The 18,199-nt window shown below is 50.1% G+C and overlaps 1 protein-coding gene and 1 long non-coding RNA gene across 3 annotated transcripts; both read right to left on the reverse strand.

Moving 5' to 3' along the window:
- Positions 1 to 2,695: 2,695 nt before the first annotated feature.
- Positions 2,696 to 18,167, reverse strand: LOC101161462 (F-box/LRR-repeat protein 19). 2 transcript variants are annotated; one of them, XM_023957168.1, is made up of 11 exons: positions 17,253 to 18,167; positions 11,712 to 11,909; positions 9,971 to 10,114; positions 9,241 to 9,327; positions 7,645 to 7,824; positions 7,467 to 7,499; positions 6,134 to 7,329; positions 4,573 to 4,736; positions 4,266 to 4,427; positions 3,978 to 4,199; positions 2,696 to 3,909 (listed from the first exon to the last, which is right to left on the reverse strand). In XM_023957168.1, the coding sequence occupies exons 2-11, from the start codon at positions 11,892 to 11,894 to the stop codon at positions 3,740 to 3,742; spliced, it is 2,541 nt and encodes an 846-aa protein (XP_023812936.1). In that variant the 5' UTR covers positions 11,895 to 11,909; positions 17,253 to 18,167; the 3' UTR covers positions 2,696 to 3,739. The 2 variants fall into 2 exon arrangements, with proteins under 2 accessions (XP_023812936.1, XP_023812937.1); XM_023957169.1 differs by lacking the exon at positions 17,253 to 18,167 and adding an exon at positions 16,712 to 17,012.
- On the reverse strand, positions 4,738 to 6,126 carry LOC111947720. The gene is made up of 2 exons (XR_002873612.1): positions 5,600 to 6,126; positions 4,738 to 5,439 (listed from the first exon to the last, which is right to left on the reverse strand). It is a non-coding gene; the product is annotated as an uncharacterized LOC111947720 (long non-coding RNA).
- Positions 18,168 to 18,199: the final 32 nt, after the last annotated feature.

Here is an 18,199-nt window from a genome sequence, read left to right on the forward strand (position 1 = left end):
AAGAGCTTCCCCGTGGCGTTTTTGCAGGAAATGCGATTCGTCTGGTGATGGTTGCTCTTCATCACACAGCTGTCTGAAACCTTTTCCTCTATTTTCAGAGCTTAGTGTTTTTTGATTCTCCTCAGTTCCCTCCAGAAAGATCTCAACCGATCCACTTCAGGATCCTGTCAGGAGGATCTTCCAGCCAGGCAGTGACAGCATCACTCAGACCCTCTGCAGCTTTGATCGGTCCTCAGCAGAGGCAGCAGAACCTGGGACAACATTCCAGAGTTACTGAACGTTTGAGTGACAGCAGCTAAACCCGGAGGTCTAAGAGCCCCAGACGGTTTGTGGAACCTAAGAAGAGATTTGATGTAGAACCTAAACGCATAGAACTGGATTCCAACTGGGATCCAGTGAAGAACCTGCAGGGATGTTGGATCTGCTGCTGGTTCAAAGACCTGCAGCAGACGGAGCCGCTCTAGTCAGCTTCGGCAGACCATAATAATCCAGAGGAGATGAAACCACGTTTCAGGCTCCCGTTGGTCCTCCACGGCGCCCAAACGCCTGCCGAGGTCATGGTTTCTGACTGACGCCGTCTTCATCTTCGGCAACAGCATCTTCATCGTTGCCTAATAATAATATTTGTATAGCACCTATTAAGATAAAAATCACAAAGTGCGTCACAATAAAACACAGTCAATTTAAAAAATGAAAGAAAATGCTATTTTAAAAAGAGGTTTTTAGCTGCTTCTTACAGAAAACACTGAGTCTGCAGATCTGAGGCTGAGAGGAAGGGAGTTCCAGAGGATGGAGCCACTGCTCCAAAGACTGTCACCTTTAGTCTGTAACCACCAGCAGACCCTGGTCACATGACCTCAGGGACCTGCTGGGAGTGGACGGCTGCAAAAGGTCTTTCTGTAGACCGGTGTTTGGTTATTAAGAGCTGTGGATGTTAAAACCAGGATTTTAAATGCAGTCGGTAGCGGATGGGGAGCCAGTGCAGCTGCATTAACAACAGAGAGACGCGTGAAAACGTAGATGAATTAGTCAAAAGCCTGGCAGCAGCGTTCTGGACATCCTGGAGCCGTTCTAGAGGTTTTTGCTCAATCATGTGAAGATGGAGTTGCAATAATCAGGACGAGACGATACAAAAGTGTGGATGAGAATCTCCATCTCAGAACACAATTGGACTCAGTTCAGCAATGTTTTTTAAATGATAAAAACAAGAACGTACAAGTGACCCGACATGAGAGTCAAGGGATAAAACCGGGTCTAGAGTGACCCCGAGGTTCCTGACAGACGGCTTGATAGAGGAAGCAAGTGGACCGAACCACTGGACTATCTGGAGGAGGCAGCTGTGAGGAGGACAGACTAGGACCTCAGTTTTAGCTTCATTTAGTCAGATATAAAATGAACAATAAAGGTCCCAAAACTGAGCCTTGTGGGACACCAGAGGTGAGGGATGCAGAAGAGGACTTAAACTTGGAAAATACAACAGAGAAAGATCTACCCGTCAGATAAGAGGAGGACCAGTTTAGAGCGGAACCAGATACCCCGACCCAGTTTTTCAGCCTGTCCAGGAGGACATAGTGGTCGACATGTTGAAGGCTGCTGTCAGGTCCAGCAGTAGCACAGAGCATTTTCCTGCATCACTCTGCAATGACAACCTCATTGATTTCTGAAGGCTAACTTCTGCTGAAAATCAAACCTGGTGAACAGGAAGCTCACGCAGAAGGTCATCTTGCTCCGCCCACTTCTGATCAACATTTACATTCAAGTTCTTCTGGGACGCTTGAAAGTCTGGCTCTGAGTTTCCGTTCTTGTTCCTGACGGAGTTCTCATTGAACTTGTGCTAAACATCCTGGTACTTTCTGATCCACCTGGCCAATGTCCTCACAGGTGTGTAGAAGTGTGTCTGTGTACAGAGAAATGGAATTGAATCCTAAAATCCTCTCAGAATTCCAGTAGTAGAAGGAGGACTTGAATGCAGCAGACGTGTAGAAAAACAGCCTCTTTATTGTTCATGATACAGTAGTCACTCATACTTAGCTGCCTAAAAGGTGGTCGTTTGTCATTTCAACTTTTGCTCCAACATTTCCATCAACAGCCTGGAAGAGCCGAGAAAAAACAAAGAACCAGGATGCTCCCGTCAGAACAAGATTTGGCAAACATGGAGGAGGAGGAGAAGGAGGAGGCAGAGGAGGAGGAAGAGGAGGAAGAGGAGGGGGAGGTTGGAGGAGTAAGATGAGGAGGAGGAGGAGAAGGAGGAGGCAGAAGAGGAGGAAGAGCAAGAGGAGGAAGAGGAGGGGGAGGTTGGAGGAGCAAGTGGAGGAGTAAGAGGAGGAGGAGGCAGAAGATGAGGAGGAAGAGGAGGAGGAGGGGGAGGAGGAGGAGGAGAAGGAGGAGGCAGAGGAGGAGGAGGAGCAAGAGGAGGAGGAGAAGGAAGAGGAGGAAGAAGAGGGGGAGGGGGAGGAGCAAGAGGAGGAGGAGGAGGGGGAGGTTGGAGGAGCAAGTGGAGGAGTAAGAGGAGGAGGAGGAGGCAGAGGATGAGGAGGAAGAGGAGGAGGAGGGGGAGGTTGGAGGAGCAAGTGGAGGAGTAAGAGGAGGAGGAGGAGGCAGAGGAGGAAGAGGAGGAGGAGGGGGAGGAGGAGGAGGAGAAGGAGGAGGCAGAGGAGGAGGAGGAGGAGAAGGAAGAGGAGGAAGAGGAGGGGGAGGAGGAGGAGGAGAAGGAAGAGGAGGAAGAGGAGGGGGAGGAGGAGGAGCAAGATGAGGAGGAGCAAGATGAGGAGGAGCAAGAGGAGGAAGAGGAAGAGGCGGGTCCAGTGCATCTTTGAATCCCTGCAGGACTTGACAGAGATCAGAAATGTCTGCCTGCTGCTCTGCAGGACAATAAAACAAACATTTCAACAAAAACAACAACAAACAAACAAATAGTGGCTGCTGTGCTGCATTCATGACACAGCGAGGATTTGCAGGCATTTCTGCAGTACAAGAAGTGCATGAATGCCCCCCCCCAAACCCTTAACAGCGTGACCTGACCCCCCCTACCCAAGGTTTGGGGGTCAGGAGAATGTAAACAAAAACAAAGATCCAGCAGCAGGTCAAAAGGTCAAAGCATGAGAGGCTCAAGGTAAGAAAAGATCATCAGTAAAACCAAAAACTGGAATGGGGGGGGCTCCACAGCCTGATGACATCACAGCGGACACGTTGGCGTCCAGGTGTGAAATCTGAGCCATCATGGGAAATGGCTCCGCCCCCTGCCTGCCGTCCCCCCCACAAGGATGGGCAGCATCACCCACCCCGGGAGTGTTGAGGCAGGAGTGGGCGGAGCCTCGTCTGTTAGCCGTGGGAGGGGGGGGGCAACAATAAATAAATAATCAAAAACAATCCTGAGAAAATGCGATCTGAACGTTGGATGACGACGATCGTCCATCGGACCGGCAGAACCAGCAGAACCAGATCGGGTGTCCCCCCCGCTGCAGCCCCTCCCCCACGAGTCCAGTTAGCTGTGAGTGGGAGGAGTTTCCTGTGAAGCTCCGTTTAAATAAACTAAACACATCTGTGACGCATCGTCGGTGCAGCTTCAGACCACAACAGCTAAATGATGATTGGCCAGCAGCAGGAAGAAGGGGCGGAGCCATGAAACTGCAGTATTTACACACGCCCTCCTGTCTGGAGGACAGGTATGTACACCTGCTCATGCAGCTGTAGTGTAAAAGGGGCGTGGCTTTGGCCCAAGTGTCAGGTAAACAGGGTTTTAGGTGTTTTTGAGGAGGGTCCCGTCCACAGGAGAGCTGATGTGGGGGGGGAAGGAGAGGAGCTGTGCGGCGTCGGCGGGGAGCAGCTGGCAGCAGCGCAGGTCCGCCGTACGCAGGGAGGGGCAGCGCCGCAGCAGCAGAACGCTCTGCTCCGTCAACTTGGAACAACCTGCAGCACACGGACATGGCAGTCAGCCGGGGAGGGGGGCGGGGGCGGGGGCACAGGTGAGCGCTTACCTCCCAGGCTGATGTGGGTCAGGCTGTCCCTGAGGGGGGACAGGGGGGAGGTGAGGGCCAGCACCGTCTGGTCAGTGATGTTGGCGCAGTGGCTCAGGTCCAGCTGCCTCAGCTGGGGGGTGTAGCGCACCAGGAGGCGGGACGAGGAGTCGCTCAGGTCCAATCCGGAGAGCCGCAGCTCCGACAGGTTCTGGAACCGCCCCGCCCTTCCCTCACCATGAGCTGAGCCAATCACAGAGCACAACGTCAGCAGCGGCCCCACCGACCGGCGGGTGGGCGGAGTCTCACCTGTCCTGGTGTCAGCAGGGGGCAGCAGCAGCTCCCGCAGGTGAGAGTCCTTCAGGTCCTCCACCCTGCTGAGGTCCAGGAGCTTCAGACAGGGACAGAGCGCCTGACACAGGGCGGACACGGCGGGCCAGGCGCAGCCCGACACGTTCAGCTCCTGGAGACCTGTGGGGAGCCGCAGAGGCCTCTTTAACCGTCAAGCTCGCTGTGTTGGCGGGAACCCCTCAGATGGTCGTCAGCGAAACCCCCCCGGGTGAGGAAAGTGACGGACACTCTGACGGAGCCGGTTCTGACCCGGTAAAGACCTCACCTTGTAACCGGTTAATGAGCCACATCAGCTGCTTCTTGGAGATGTTGGTATGACCCAGGTTCAGGGACACGGGCTGCCGGCGGATGATCCCACTCAGCATGGGGGGGGTGATGGAGCGCTGGCGGCTCAGGTCGATCTGGGTCCACAGCCTTTTGTCGCAGCACCTGGGGGGAGGGGGAGGCAGTGTAAAGCCCACCGACGTCACCGCGCCACCACAGCAGGAAGCTCCGCCCTCTGCTCTGATCCAGAAGATTGGAAGCTCTGACCGTTGGTAGGTGTGGTGTAGATCACAACCGTCCACAAGACAACCGCTGATACACGACGTTACACCACGTGGTGTAACGTTACCTGACCTTACACAACATTACACGACCTTACATGATGTTGCACGGCGTTAAACGACGTTACACAACGTTGTGTGTAATGTTACATGGCGTTACACGACGTTAGAAAACTTTGTGTAACGTGACACGACTTTACACGGCGTTAGACGACGTTACACTACGTTAGACAACTTTGTGTAACGTGACACGACTTTACACGGCGTTAAACGACGTTGCACAACGTTGCACAACGTTGTTTAAGGTTACACAACGTTGTGTGTAATGTTACATGGCGTTACACGACGTTAGAAAACTTTGTGTAACGTGACACGACTTTACACGGCGTTAGACGACGTTACACGACGTTAGAAAACTTTCTGTAACGTTACACGACGTTAGACAACTTTGTGTAACGTTACACGACGTTAGACAACTTTGTGTAACGTTACACGACCTTACACGACGTTACACGACCTTACACGACGTTAGAAAACTTTGTGTAACGTGACACGACTTTACACGGCGTTAGACGACGTTACACGACCTTACACGACGTTACACGACCTTACACGACGTTAGACAACTTTGTGTAACGTTACACGACCTTAGACGACGTTACACGACCTTATGCAACGTTGCGCGACTTTACACGACGTTAGACAACTTTGTGTAACGTTACACGACCTTAAACGACGTTACACGACCTTACACGACGTTAGACAACTTTGTGTAACGTTACACGACCTTAGACGACGTTACACGACCTTATGCAACGTTGCGCGACTTTACACGACGTTAGACAACTCTGTGTAACGTTACACGACCTTAAACGACGTTACACGACCTTACACGACGTTAGACAACTTTGTGTAACGTTACACGACCTTAGACGACGTTACACGACCTTATGCAACGTTGCGCGACTTTACACGACGTTAGACAACTTTGTGTAACGTTACACGACGTTACGCGACTTTACAGGACCTTACACGACGTTACAGGGCGTATGCCTCCATGTCCTGCGTCTCAGCTATACAAATGTCAGACATTGGAAACAGGCCGGTTCCTACAGAACTACTGGACCATCCTGCTCACATGGTCACCAAGCATGTGAGGACGTGCACGTGAATGTAGGGCGTGCATGTGTGCACACACATATAGTATGAGGACTTGTGTGGACGTCCCTGTGTGCGTGCACGTGTAAGGATGTGAGTGTGTGTGTATCCAGGCGCACTAACCAGCGGCTCCAGGTGCGGCACACTCTCATGCACACGCACAGCTCCGTTTGGCTCAGGTAGGTGAAGACTCGCAGCCACACGTCCCGCGTGATGACGTGGGCGGAGCCACAGTCCAGGGGGAGGCAGCTGGGCTCGGGGCAGGCCGGGGGGGGGCGCACCAGGTGCCTTTCCATCTGGATTGGCCGTGGTGGCGAGGGCACGGCGGGCGGACTGCGCTTCATCATCTGTGAGCGTGGCGCCAGGCGTGACGGCTGCGAGCAGGGCGACGCCGCCATCGCCGACATGATGAGGCCGCTGCCCAAAGCCCCCGCCCCATTCGAGGAGGGGATGGAGGCGCTGTTCTTAGAAACCAAGTTTCTGTTGTTGCTCCGGATTTTGATGCTGCGGCTCCCCTTAGCTCCGCCTCCTCCTGCATGTCTGTGATTGGTCAGAGCTCCGCTGGCATTTTCTTTTTCCCCACCCTCCTTCCCCCCTCCCCCTCGAGTCCGTGCGTTTCGGGCTTCCTGTCCGTTGCTCCGCGGCTTCGCCATGAAGCCGTCATGCTTGGAGGATAGAGGCTGCTGATTGGAGGAGAGTGGTGAAGGAGGGGGGAAGGAGGAGGAGTTTTTTCTCACCCTCTCAGAGGTGGGCGGGTCTTCCTCCTCTTCCTCCATCATCCCTGATTTCCGCCCACGTGAAGGCACCTCACCGCCCCCTCTCCTCCGGGCTTTGTCCCCGCCCCCATCTGCTGGCTCCTCCTCCCTTTCGTCATCCTCCCCTCTTCCCGCCTCACCTTCAGACTCCTCACTGGCGCTGAAGCCCAGTTCTGCCAGGCGCCGGTCGCGCTCGGCGCGGCCCCGGTCTCTCTCTGCTCGCCCCGCGTTACTGCCGCTAAAGACGGTGGAGGGCGGGATCGGAGAGGCGGATGACGGCGAAGAACCGCCCCCCTGCTCTCCCCTCAGGGAAATGTCTGAGTCGGACTCCGAGTCGGACTCGGAGCTGGAGGAGGAGGAGGAGGAGGATTCGGGACGGCGCTCCAGCAGACACATCCTCTTGAAGCGCTCCAGCTTTTCGCGGTGATAGGAGCGCTGGTCGGCGCTGGATGTCCCCGCCCCCCCTGTCTGAGAGGAGGAGCTAGAAGACCCCGGGACTCCTCCAGAAGATCCCGCAGGAGACAAGAGGAGCCCGTTGGACTCCCCAGGCTCGTGTTTGGGCTTCTGCAGAGAAACAGCAAGACTGTCAGAGAGGAGGACTGTGTTCTTCAGGACCTGCAGCTAGAACCCAGCTAGAACCCCACTGCAGGCTGAGAACCTGTTCTGATCTTTTTTTTTTTGTGGGGGGGGGGGGGGGGTACCTTTTTCAGACGTTTTTCGTGTCCACCTTTCATCTGCAGAGAACAGACAGAACCGTGAGAACCTCACTGTTAAACACGGGTCACTGCATCATTTGGGGGGGGGGGGGGGGGTCTGCATTAAGAAATGGGTGGAACGTGTCTGTGGGGGGAGGGATGGGGAGGAACAGGTTCAGGTGACCTTCTTCTTAGGACCGCTGTCCGGCTGCTGCTCCTTCTTCCTCTTGTGGCCCCCTTCAGCCCTCCCCCCCTCTTCTGGTGAGAGGGGGGTTTTCTTTTTGGGGGGAGGGTCATCGGTGAGTTTCCATCGACCCACCTCGCCGTTATCCATCCTGCGCTTCCCCGACCCGTCGGCCTGGTCCTGGAAGGAGGGGAGAGTTAGAGTCTGTAGACACACACACACACACACACCCACACACACAACACAACACAACCACACACACACACAACAACACACACACACACAACACACACACACAACACAACACCACACACACACAACACGACACCACACACACACACAACAACACACACAACACAACACCACACACACACACACACAACCACACACACAACACAACACAACCACACACAACACAACACCACACACACACACAACACACACACACAACACAACACCACACACACACAACACAACACCACACACACACACAACAACACACACAACACAACACCACACACAACACCACACACACACACACGCAACCACACACACAACACAACACAACCACACACAACACCACACACACACACAACAACACACACACACAACACAACACCACACACACACACAACAACACACACAACACAACACCACACACACACAACACAACACAACCACACACAACACAACACACACACACAACACAACACCACACACACACACGCAACCACACAACTATGCACACACACAACACCACACACACACACACAACTACGCACACACACACACAACTACGCACACACACAACCACACACACAACCACAACACCACACACACACACACACAACTATGCACACACACAACCACACACACACAAACACAACCAAACACACCACCACAACAACACACACACGACCACACACACACACAACACCACACACACAACACCACACACACACACACAACCACAACACACACAACCACACACACACACAACACCACACACTTAAAACTACGCACACACACACACACAACTACGCACACACACACACACACAACTACGCACACACACTACACCACACACACAACCACACACAAACACACAACACCACACACCCAACACCACACACACACACAACCACACACAAACACAAACACACACACAAACACAACCGCAACCACATACACAATCACACACACCACACACAACTACGCACACACACAACCACAACCACACACAAACACACACAACACCACACACACACAACACCACACACACACAACCAAAACAACACACACCACACACACACACACAACACCACACACACACACACACAACACCACACACACACACACACAACCACACACACACACCACCACACGTGAATCCCGTTTTTTGGAGTGTGGGACTTTGTTGGGGAAACACACACATGAACACGAACACGGAAGCTCCAGTCGGGATTTGAACCAGAACCGTCTTACCATGAGTGCTAACCACTCCACCATGCTGTCAGAACCCTTCTGGGTGAAGACGGTATGAAAGGACATGTTCTGACTCACGTGGACAGAGGAACCATGTGGTTCTGCCCTCACCTTGCTGGTTTTGCCCTCCTTGTGGCATTTGGGACACTCCCAGCAGTTGGGAATCTCATCGTTGATGATGCCTTCAGCTTTGCCCATCTGAGGAGAACACAGAGCATCTGAGACCAGGACGTGCAGCCCCCACCAGATCACAGAACATTTACTCCCCCCCCAGATGGCGCGGGTTTGGAGCGGGAGACCACCACCCAGACCCTCTCAGAGTGGACGTGTTCACGCCAACGCCATTTGGCCGTAGATCTGTCTCTGCCGTCTCTCATTGGCCACACGGTGAACGTGTTCATAAACCACACGCAGCGGCCACAAGTCGCCGTCTCTGACATCATGACATCATTCAGAGACGTCGGCGGTGAGCAGCGATTGGTCGGAGTCATCGTTTCTATGGCACCAATCAGCTGGTTAGAAGACCACACCCCTAACACTTGAAAGTGGGCTACACATTATCTGTCAATCAAATGTTTAAATGTTGGAGCCAGCAGGCTCCGCCTACTTTTACTGATGTATCTGATTGGTCAGAACTTGAATAATTTAAATAACTACAGAAAAAAAGAGGATTATAATAAAGATGTTAGCAAAGGTATCAGATCCAGAACGGTTCTCCTGACTAATAGAAAACCAGCTTCTCTATAGAAATCTGTGGGATTTTACTTCCTGTTTGAAACACCAGGGGGGCGGGGCCACTCAGTCAGTGGTGTGAACGCTGCAGCACAGCCCTCTGACTGACCTTCAGGCAGCTGGGATGGATGATCTCGTTGCAGATGGTGCACTCCATCAGGCACAGGCTGAACTTCTCCTCCTCCGAGTCCACCGTGTCCTCTTTTCCCGCCTCTCCACACGCAGAGCACACGGCCGTGTGCGGCAGCACGGGCTGTAAACACAGGTGAGCGCACAGGTGAGCTTCACAGCAGCTTCTCTTCTTTCAGGTCAGAGAAGAAGAAAAGAGGTCAGAGGTCAGGCTGAGCATGTTTGGAGGCTAAGAGGCTTTAGAGCAGAAACATGGATGAAGCCGTTTCCTGCCCATCCATCCTCCCAGCATCAGGACCACGTGGTCTTTCTCTGGGATGAAGGATGGGGGTTTGGAAAGGACAGGCGTCCCTCTGTAGTGACAGCCCATAATAATCTGTGTCAGAATCATCTCACTCTTCCAGCCTCGTCTGCTGCTTCCCCCAACCCCATGTGAAATACCACACCCGATGGGGGAGAAAAGTCAGCTTCGTCACACTGTTACCATGGAAACCCAACACTACAGACCGGTTCTTTGAAATGGACCAAAGCCCCAGATCAACACGGAGCATCTTTGAGGATTTAGGGAAGATCTCAGAAGGCAACAACATCTCCCCATGACACCGGACCGTGTCTGTCCTGGTTCTTCTCTACCTCAGTGCTGATTGGACCTCATTGTCCAGAACATTCTATTACAGAGACTGGAACATGTCTTCAGTGCTACCGGAACTTCAGTCACATTTATCTGATGGGTCACAGTTCAAGGAGGGGGAAATGTGTTCCCCCTCCTCACGGTGTTCCACAGGGCTCTGTGGTTGGTCCCGTCCTGTTTAGTCTGAACGGGCTTCACTGGGTTACACCAACAGGCAGCAGAACATTCGTGTCCGTTATTATGCTGATGATACTCAGCTATACATGTTAGACCAGCAGAGCGTTTATCAGAGCTGAAACATGTCTGGTAGATCTACAGACTCCCAGAATTTCCAATGTTCTTTTCTAACACTCAGATGAAACAGAGCTCGATGTTCTTGGACCCGAGCTCTATTTTACACTTAGCTGGATCAGCTTAGAACCACACCGGACAACGTCACCTTGGGTATCCAGTTCTACTGGTCCAGCTGATCCTTAACTAGAGTGTACATGTTCAAAAGGTTTTTTTATCTCTGGAAATATTCTGATAAATCAGGAACATCCGGTCCTGGAATGACAGTTCATAAATAGCATAAATAATAACGGTTCAGATAGTACGACTCAAATGGACTGAACTGGACATTTGATGGCTCCGGCACTCTTTGTGCGCGTCCTGACATGACCTGGGTTTTACTTCCTGTTGGTTTCGTGTCCTGTTCTCTGATAATCGAGTCCTGAACCGTGCTGTGGTCTGTTTTCAGGGTTAGGGTTGTCTACAGCGACTGTCTACAGGAAAAGAGAGCGCTTGGCGGTTTGACTGTGCCAACATACTAGCAAAGCATTGTGGGACTTGTAGTATTAGCGGTACCGTATATACCGCGGCCCAGCTCTCATGCACTTTTGGAACAATCTCACGGGCCGATTATAATTACCCAGCAGGCCTGACTTTGACCCATGTGTTCTGGATTATCGGGGCAAACGTGTCCCGACAAAGAAAAAAGCTGTACGGCCATTTTACCCGCGGTTTCAGTGGAATTCTCCCCTGTTGCCCGGGTCAGGACCATCACAGACCACCACAGACCACCACAGACCACCACAGACTGCAGACTCACCGCCGTGCACTGTCTCAGGAGGCAGGACTGCTTCATCCGGCCCGGTCCTCCGAACTTCTTCATGTCCTTGCAGAAGTGACACTCCCCACACTCGGTCCTCATGCAGGCCTGGCAGCGCCGGCACCGCGTCCGCCTGCGCCTCGCGCCGCTAGCAGCTCCGCTCAGCGCCTTACTGCCCGACATCTCTGGAGAAGTCAACTGCAGCAGAGAAGATGAACCACAAGCTTCAGGGAAGAGACACCCGGCTGAGCGGCATCAGGCCAGGAGCTTCTCCTCGTCATCAGTCACTCCCGTTAATGCAAAAATGTCCATTTGGTCCAGAACCCAGGAGAACCGCACAGTTCTACTTCAGCGTTTATACAGATAAACCGTCAAGCATTCAAATGTCGTTTTTAAGAAATAAGAACAGACTTTTGCTTTTCTATATTTAAGAGCTTCTTTTATTTTGACAGCATCACAAACAAGTTCCTTTCCAAATAAAATCCAACCTGTGTCAAATGTGCTGCAGATCTACTGAATTCCAACCAAAGGTGGAGTTTTTCTACTTTACTACTGCATGGAAACAACACTAGAGTAGAATCCAGACACTGAGATCTCTACATGTAAATGCAGATCTATGTTTCAAGATGGTTGTCTCTGAAACGCTGAGGTTCAGGTCCAAAGACGAGCTTGAAGCTGAATAATAAACATCTGACAGCAGATTCAAGCTTTGACCAACATTTGGCTCCTTTGTTGTCAATGAAGGACTCCAAAGAAATGAACCAAACTAGAACCTCACAGAACCTTTCCTCAGAGCCAGAGATCCACTTTCAGGAAAGGAGCCGCAAAGTTCTGACGTTTGGGGAAACGTCGTCTTTATGACAGAGTCTGACACGTTCTCACACGTTCTACTCTGACGTTCTCACACGTTCTATTCTGACGTTCTCACACGTTCTACTCTGACGTTCTCACACATTCTTCAACATTCTACTCTGATGTTCTCACACGTTCTACTCTGACGTTCTCACACGTTCTCACACGTTCTTCAACATTCTATTCTGACGTTCTCACACGTTCTCACACGTTCTTCAACATTCTACTCTGACGTTCTTCAACATTCTACTCTGACATTCTTCAACATTCTACTCTGACGTTCTTCAACATTCTACTCTGATGTTCTCACACGTTCTACTCTGACGTTCTCACACGTTCTTCAACATTCTATTCTGACATTCTCCCACGTTCTCACACGTTCTTCAACATTCTACTCTGACGTTCTTCAACTTTCTACTCTGACATTCTTCAACTTTCTACTCTGACATTCTTCAACATTCTACTCTGATGTTCTCACACGTTCTACTCTGACGTTCTCACACGTTCTCACACGTTCTTCAACATTCTACTCTGACGTTCTCACACGTTGTCACACGTTCTTCAACATTCTACTCTGACGTTCTCACACATTCTTCAACATTCTACTCTGATGTTCTCACACATTCTACTCTGACGTTCTCACACGTTCTCACACGTTCTTCAACATTCTACTCTGACGTTCTCACACGTTGTCACACGTTCTTCAACATTCTACTCTGACGTTTTCACACATTCTTCAACATTCTACTCTGATGTTCTCACACGTTCTCACACGTTCTTCAACATTCTATTCTGACGTTCTCACACGTTCTTCAACATTCTACTCTGACGTTCTTCAACATTCTACTCTGACGTTCTTCAACGTTCTACTCTGACGTTCTCACTCATTCTTCAACGTTTTACTCTGACATTCTTCAACGTTCTTATCTGACGTTCTCACACATTCTTCAACATTCTTATCTGACGTTCTCACACATTCTTCAACATTCTACTCTGACGTTCTTCAACGTTCTACTCTGATGTTCTCACACGTTCTACTCTGACGTTCTCACACGTTCTCACACGTTCTTCAACATTCTACTCTGACGTTCTCACACATTCTTCAACATTCTACTCTGATGTTCTCACACGTTCTACTCTGACGTTCTCACACGTTATCACACGTTCTTCAACATTCTACTCTGACGTTCTCACACGTTGTCACACGTTCTTCAACATTCTACTCTGACGTTCTCACACATTCTTCAACATTCTACTCTGATGTTCTCACACGTTCTCACACGTTCTTCAACATTCTATTCTGACGTTCTCACACGTTCTTCAACATTCTACTCTGACGTTCTTCAACATTCTACTCTGACGTTCTTCAACGTTCTACTCTGACGTTCTCACTCGTTCTTCAACGTTTTACTCTGACATTCTTCAACGTTCTTATCTGACGTTCTCACACATTCTTCAACATTCTTATCTGACGTTCTCACACATTCTTCAACATTCTACTCTGATGTTCTCACACGTTCTACTCTGACGTTCTCACACGTTCTTCAACATTCTACTCTGACGTTCTCACACGTTCTCACACGTTCTTCAACATTCTACTCTGACGTTCTCACACATTCTTCAACATTCTACTCTGATGTTATCACACGTTCTACTCTGACGTTCTCACACGTTCTTCAACATTCTACTCTGACGTTCTCACACATTCTTCAACATTCTACTCTGATGTTCTCACACGTTCTACTCTGACGTTCTCACACGTTCTTCAACATTCTATTCTGACGTTCTCACACGTTCTTCAACATTCTACTCTGACGTTCTTCAACATTCTACTCTGACGTTCTTCAACATTCTACTCTGACGTTCTTCAACATTCTACTCTGATGTTCTCACACGTTCTACTCTGACGTTCTCACACGTTCTTCAACATTCTATTCTGACATTCTCACACGTTCTTCAACATTCTACTCTGACGTTCTTCAACTTTCTACTCTGACATTCTTCAACTTTCTACTCTGACATTCTTCAACATTCTACTCTGATGTTCTCACACGTTCTACTCTGACGTTCTCACACGTTCTCACACGTTCTTCAACATTCTACTCTGACGTTCTCACACGTTGTCACACGTTCTTCAACATTCTACTCTGACGTTCTCACACATTCTTCAACATTCTACTCTGATGTTCTCACACATTCTACTCTGACGTTCTCACACGTTCTCACACGTTCTTCAACATTCTACTCTGACGTTCTCACACGTTGTCACACGTTCTTCAACATTCTACTCTGACGTTCTCACACATTCTTCAACATTCTACTCTGATGTTCTCACACGTTCTCACACGTTCTTCAACATTCTATTCTGACGTTCTCACACGTTCTTCAACATTCTACTCTGACGTTCTTCAACATTCTACTCTGACGTTCTTCAACGTTCTACTCTGACGTTCTCACTCGTTCTTCAACGTTTTACTCTGACATTCTTCAACGTTCTTATCTGACGTTCTCACACATTCTTCAACATTCTTATCTGACGTTCTCACACATTCTTCAACATTCTACTCTGACGTTCTTCAACGTTCTACTCTGATGTTCTCACACGTTCTACTCTGACGTTCTCACACGTTCTTCAACATTCTACTCTGACGTTCTCACACGTTCTTCAACATTCTACTCTGACGTTCTCACACGTTGTCACACGTTCTTCAACATTCTACTCTGACGTTCTCACACATTCTTCAACATTCTACTCTGATGTTCTCACACGTTCTCACACGTTCTTCAACATTCTATTCTGACGTTCTCACACGTTCTTCAACATTCTACTCTGACGTTCTTCAACATTCTACTCTGACGTTCTTCAACGTTCTACTCTGACGTTCTCACTCGTTCTTCAACGTTTTACTCTGACATTCTTCAACGTTCTTATCTGACGTTCTCACACATTCTTCAACATTCTTATCTGACGTTCTCACACATTCTTCAACATTCTACTCTGACGTTCTTCAACATTCTACTCTGACGTTCTCACACATTCTTCAACATTCTACTCTGATGTTCTCACACGTTCTACTCTGACGTTCTCACACGTTCTCACACGTTCTTCAACATTCTACTCTGACGTTCTCACACGTTGTCACACGTTCTTCAACATTCTACTCTGACGTTCTCACACATTCTTCAACATTCTACTCTGATGTTCTCACACGTTCTCAGACGTTCTTCAACATTCTATTCTGACGTTCTCACACGTTCTTCAACGTTTTACTCTGACATTCTTCAACGTTCTTATCTGACGTTCTCACACATTCTTCAACATTCTTATCTGACGTTCTCACACATTCTTCAACATTCTACTCTGATGTTCTCACACGTTCTACTCTGACGTTCTCACACGTTCTCACACGTTCTTCAACATTCTACTCTGACGTTCTCACACATTCTTCAACATTCTACTCTGATGTTCTCACACGTTCTACTCTGAAGTTCTCACACGTTCTCACACGTTCTTCAACATTCTACTCTGACGTTCTCACACGTTGTCACACGTTCTTCAACATTCTACTCTGACGTTCTCACACATTCTTCAACATTCTACTCTGATGTTCTCACACGTTCTCACACGTTCTTCAACATTCTATTCTGACGTTCTCACACGTTCTTCAACGTTTTACTCTGACATTCTTCAACGTTCTTATCTGACGTTCTCACACATTCTTCAACATTCTTATCTGACGTTCTCACACATTCTTCAACATTCTACTCTGATGTTCTCACACGTTCTACTCTGACGTTCTCACACGTTCTCACACGTTCTTCAACATTCTACTCTGACGTTCTCACACATTCTACTCTGACGTTCTCACACGTTCTCACACGTTCTTCAACATTCTACTCTGACGTTCTTCAACATTCTACTCTGACGTTCTTCAACATTCTACTCTGACGTTCTTCAACATTCTACTCTGACGTTCTTCAACGTTCTACTCTGACGTTCTCACTCGTTCCTGACTCACATCCAGTCATCTGGGTTCTTGACTCTGTCTGAATCCTGAAGGGGGACTTCTGGTTCCAGGAAACAAATAGAATTCATCCTCATCATCCTCATCCTCCTCATCTGTAAACGTCTACAGAGTTTAACCTACAGCTGATCTGAAGCCGCTCCTGGAGCTCAGGTGGACCGCTCCGGGGGCTGCAGGTGGACCGTACCACCCAGTCCTCCTGCAGAACCTGAAGAATCAGCAGGTCTGGACCTGAGCTTCTGCCCTGGTCTCAGCTGCAGGCCCAGAAGATTCTGCTGTGGTCTGTGGGTCAGGGACTGCTCACCTGGGGGCGGGGCTTGGTATCATACAGGTGAGCATAAGTGCGCAGATGCAGCGGCTAAAGGCCAACAGTAAGCAGGTCGGTGCGTGAGAGCGCGGACCCCTGCAGCCGTTCTACGCCACTAGTTCTGGTAATCTGCCCATCACGCACCTGTGATGACCCTCCGCCCCCACCCCTCACTTCACCTGATCACGAGGGAAAGGCATGCTAATGCGCTAGCAGGTTAGCAGGCTGTCTGCCCCCCCGCGGCTGCTCCCCCTGGTACCGGGTGCAGAAGCCCCGGAGGGACCGGGACAGATGGACCCCCCCTCCCTCTCCCTCAAACACACACGCACGCACGCACGCACGCGAACGGTCTCTCACCTGTTCGTTGGGGCGCGCATGCTCGTCTGTGGCTCATCAGAATGGACGGTAGCCTCGTTAGCTCCGGTTAGCCCCGTTAGCTCCGCCGCTTCCTTATCACACCCCCCCGCACACCTCTCTGCCGCGGCGGCCCCGGAGCCCTCACGCGCGACCCATCCTCCCCGCCTCAGAGACGCACGCGGGACCCAAACATCGATCTGAAACTGATCGATATCGATCAGGTGATCAGGCCTCGGATGGATGCGCGTGCACTCCGCCTCTCTCTCTGCAGCGTGGATCTATCTCTCTCTACCCGCAGCTTACGCCTTCTTCTCCGCGTGTCCTTCCCCGCAATCACGCAGGCGCCGCTCCTTTCGCTCCCGCACAAACCCCCGCAGCCAGGAGCCGCTGGCGTGAGCGCTGTGCGCGGCTATTGTTCTCGCGCCTAGTGTTGGCGTGAGAAGCGTGATCCGGAGCCCGCGCGCCGCCCTGACACGTTTAACCTCCGCACTGATTACATCACGCAGGTGACCGCACACGCCGCCTCAGAGTGGGAGGGAGACGCAACAGCAAAATAAATAAATAAATGAAGTAAATAAAAATGGGGAGCGACAGCATGTACGCCCCACCTCTGTTGGTGACGTCACAACAGGGAAGTGGGTGGAAAAGGGCATTATGGGAAATATCAATTCACTGTTGCACGAATTTAACAGCAATAAAACTGTCCATTTACTATTTCCGAGCACGCACCCCCTAAACGCACGCGCACAGAGAAATGAGTACTTCAGGATCCCAGAAAAAAGGAAACATACAATTAAAAAAAAGTAATTTTTGAAACAGAAAAATGTTACCCAGAGAATAAAATGACTATTATTAAAGTAATAAACGCAAAATGTCAAAAGTACAATTAATACCAAAGTATGCAAAGTTTTTGTTGTTACTGTTTTTGTTATTTTTATTTATATTTG

Source organism: Oryzias latipes, chromosome 8, assembly GCF_002234675.1.
Source record: "Oryzias latipes chromosome 8, ASM223467v1".
Lineage (NCBI taxonomy): Eukaryota > Metazoa > Chordata > Actinopteri > Beloniformes > Adrianichthyidae > Oryzias > Oryzias latipes.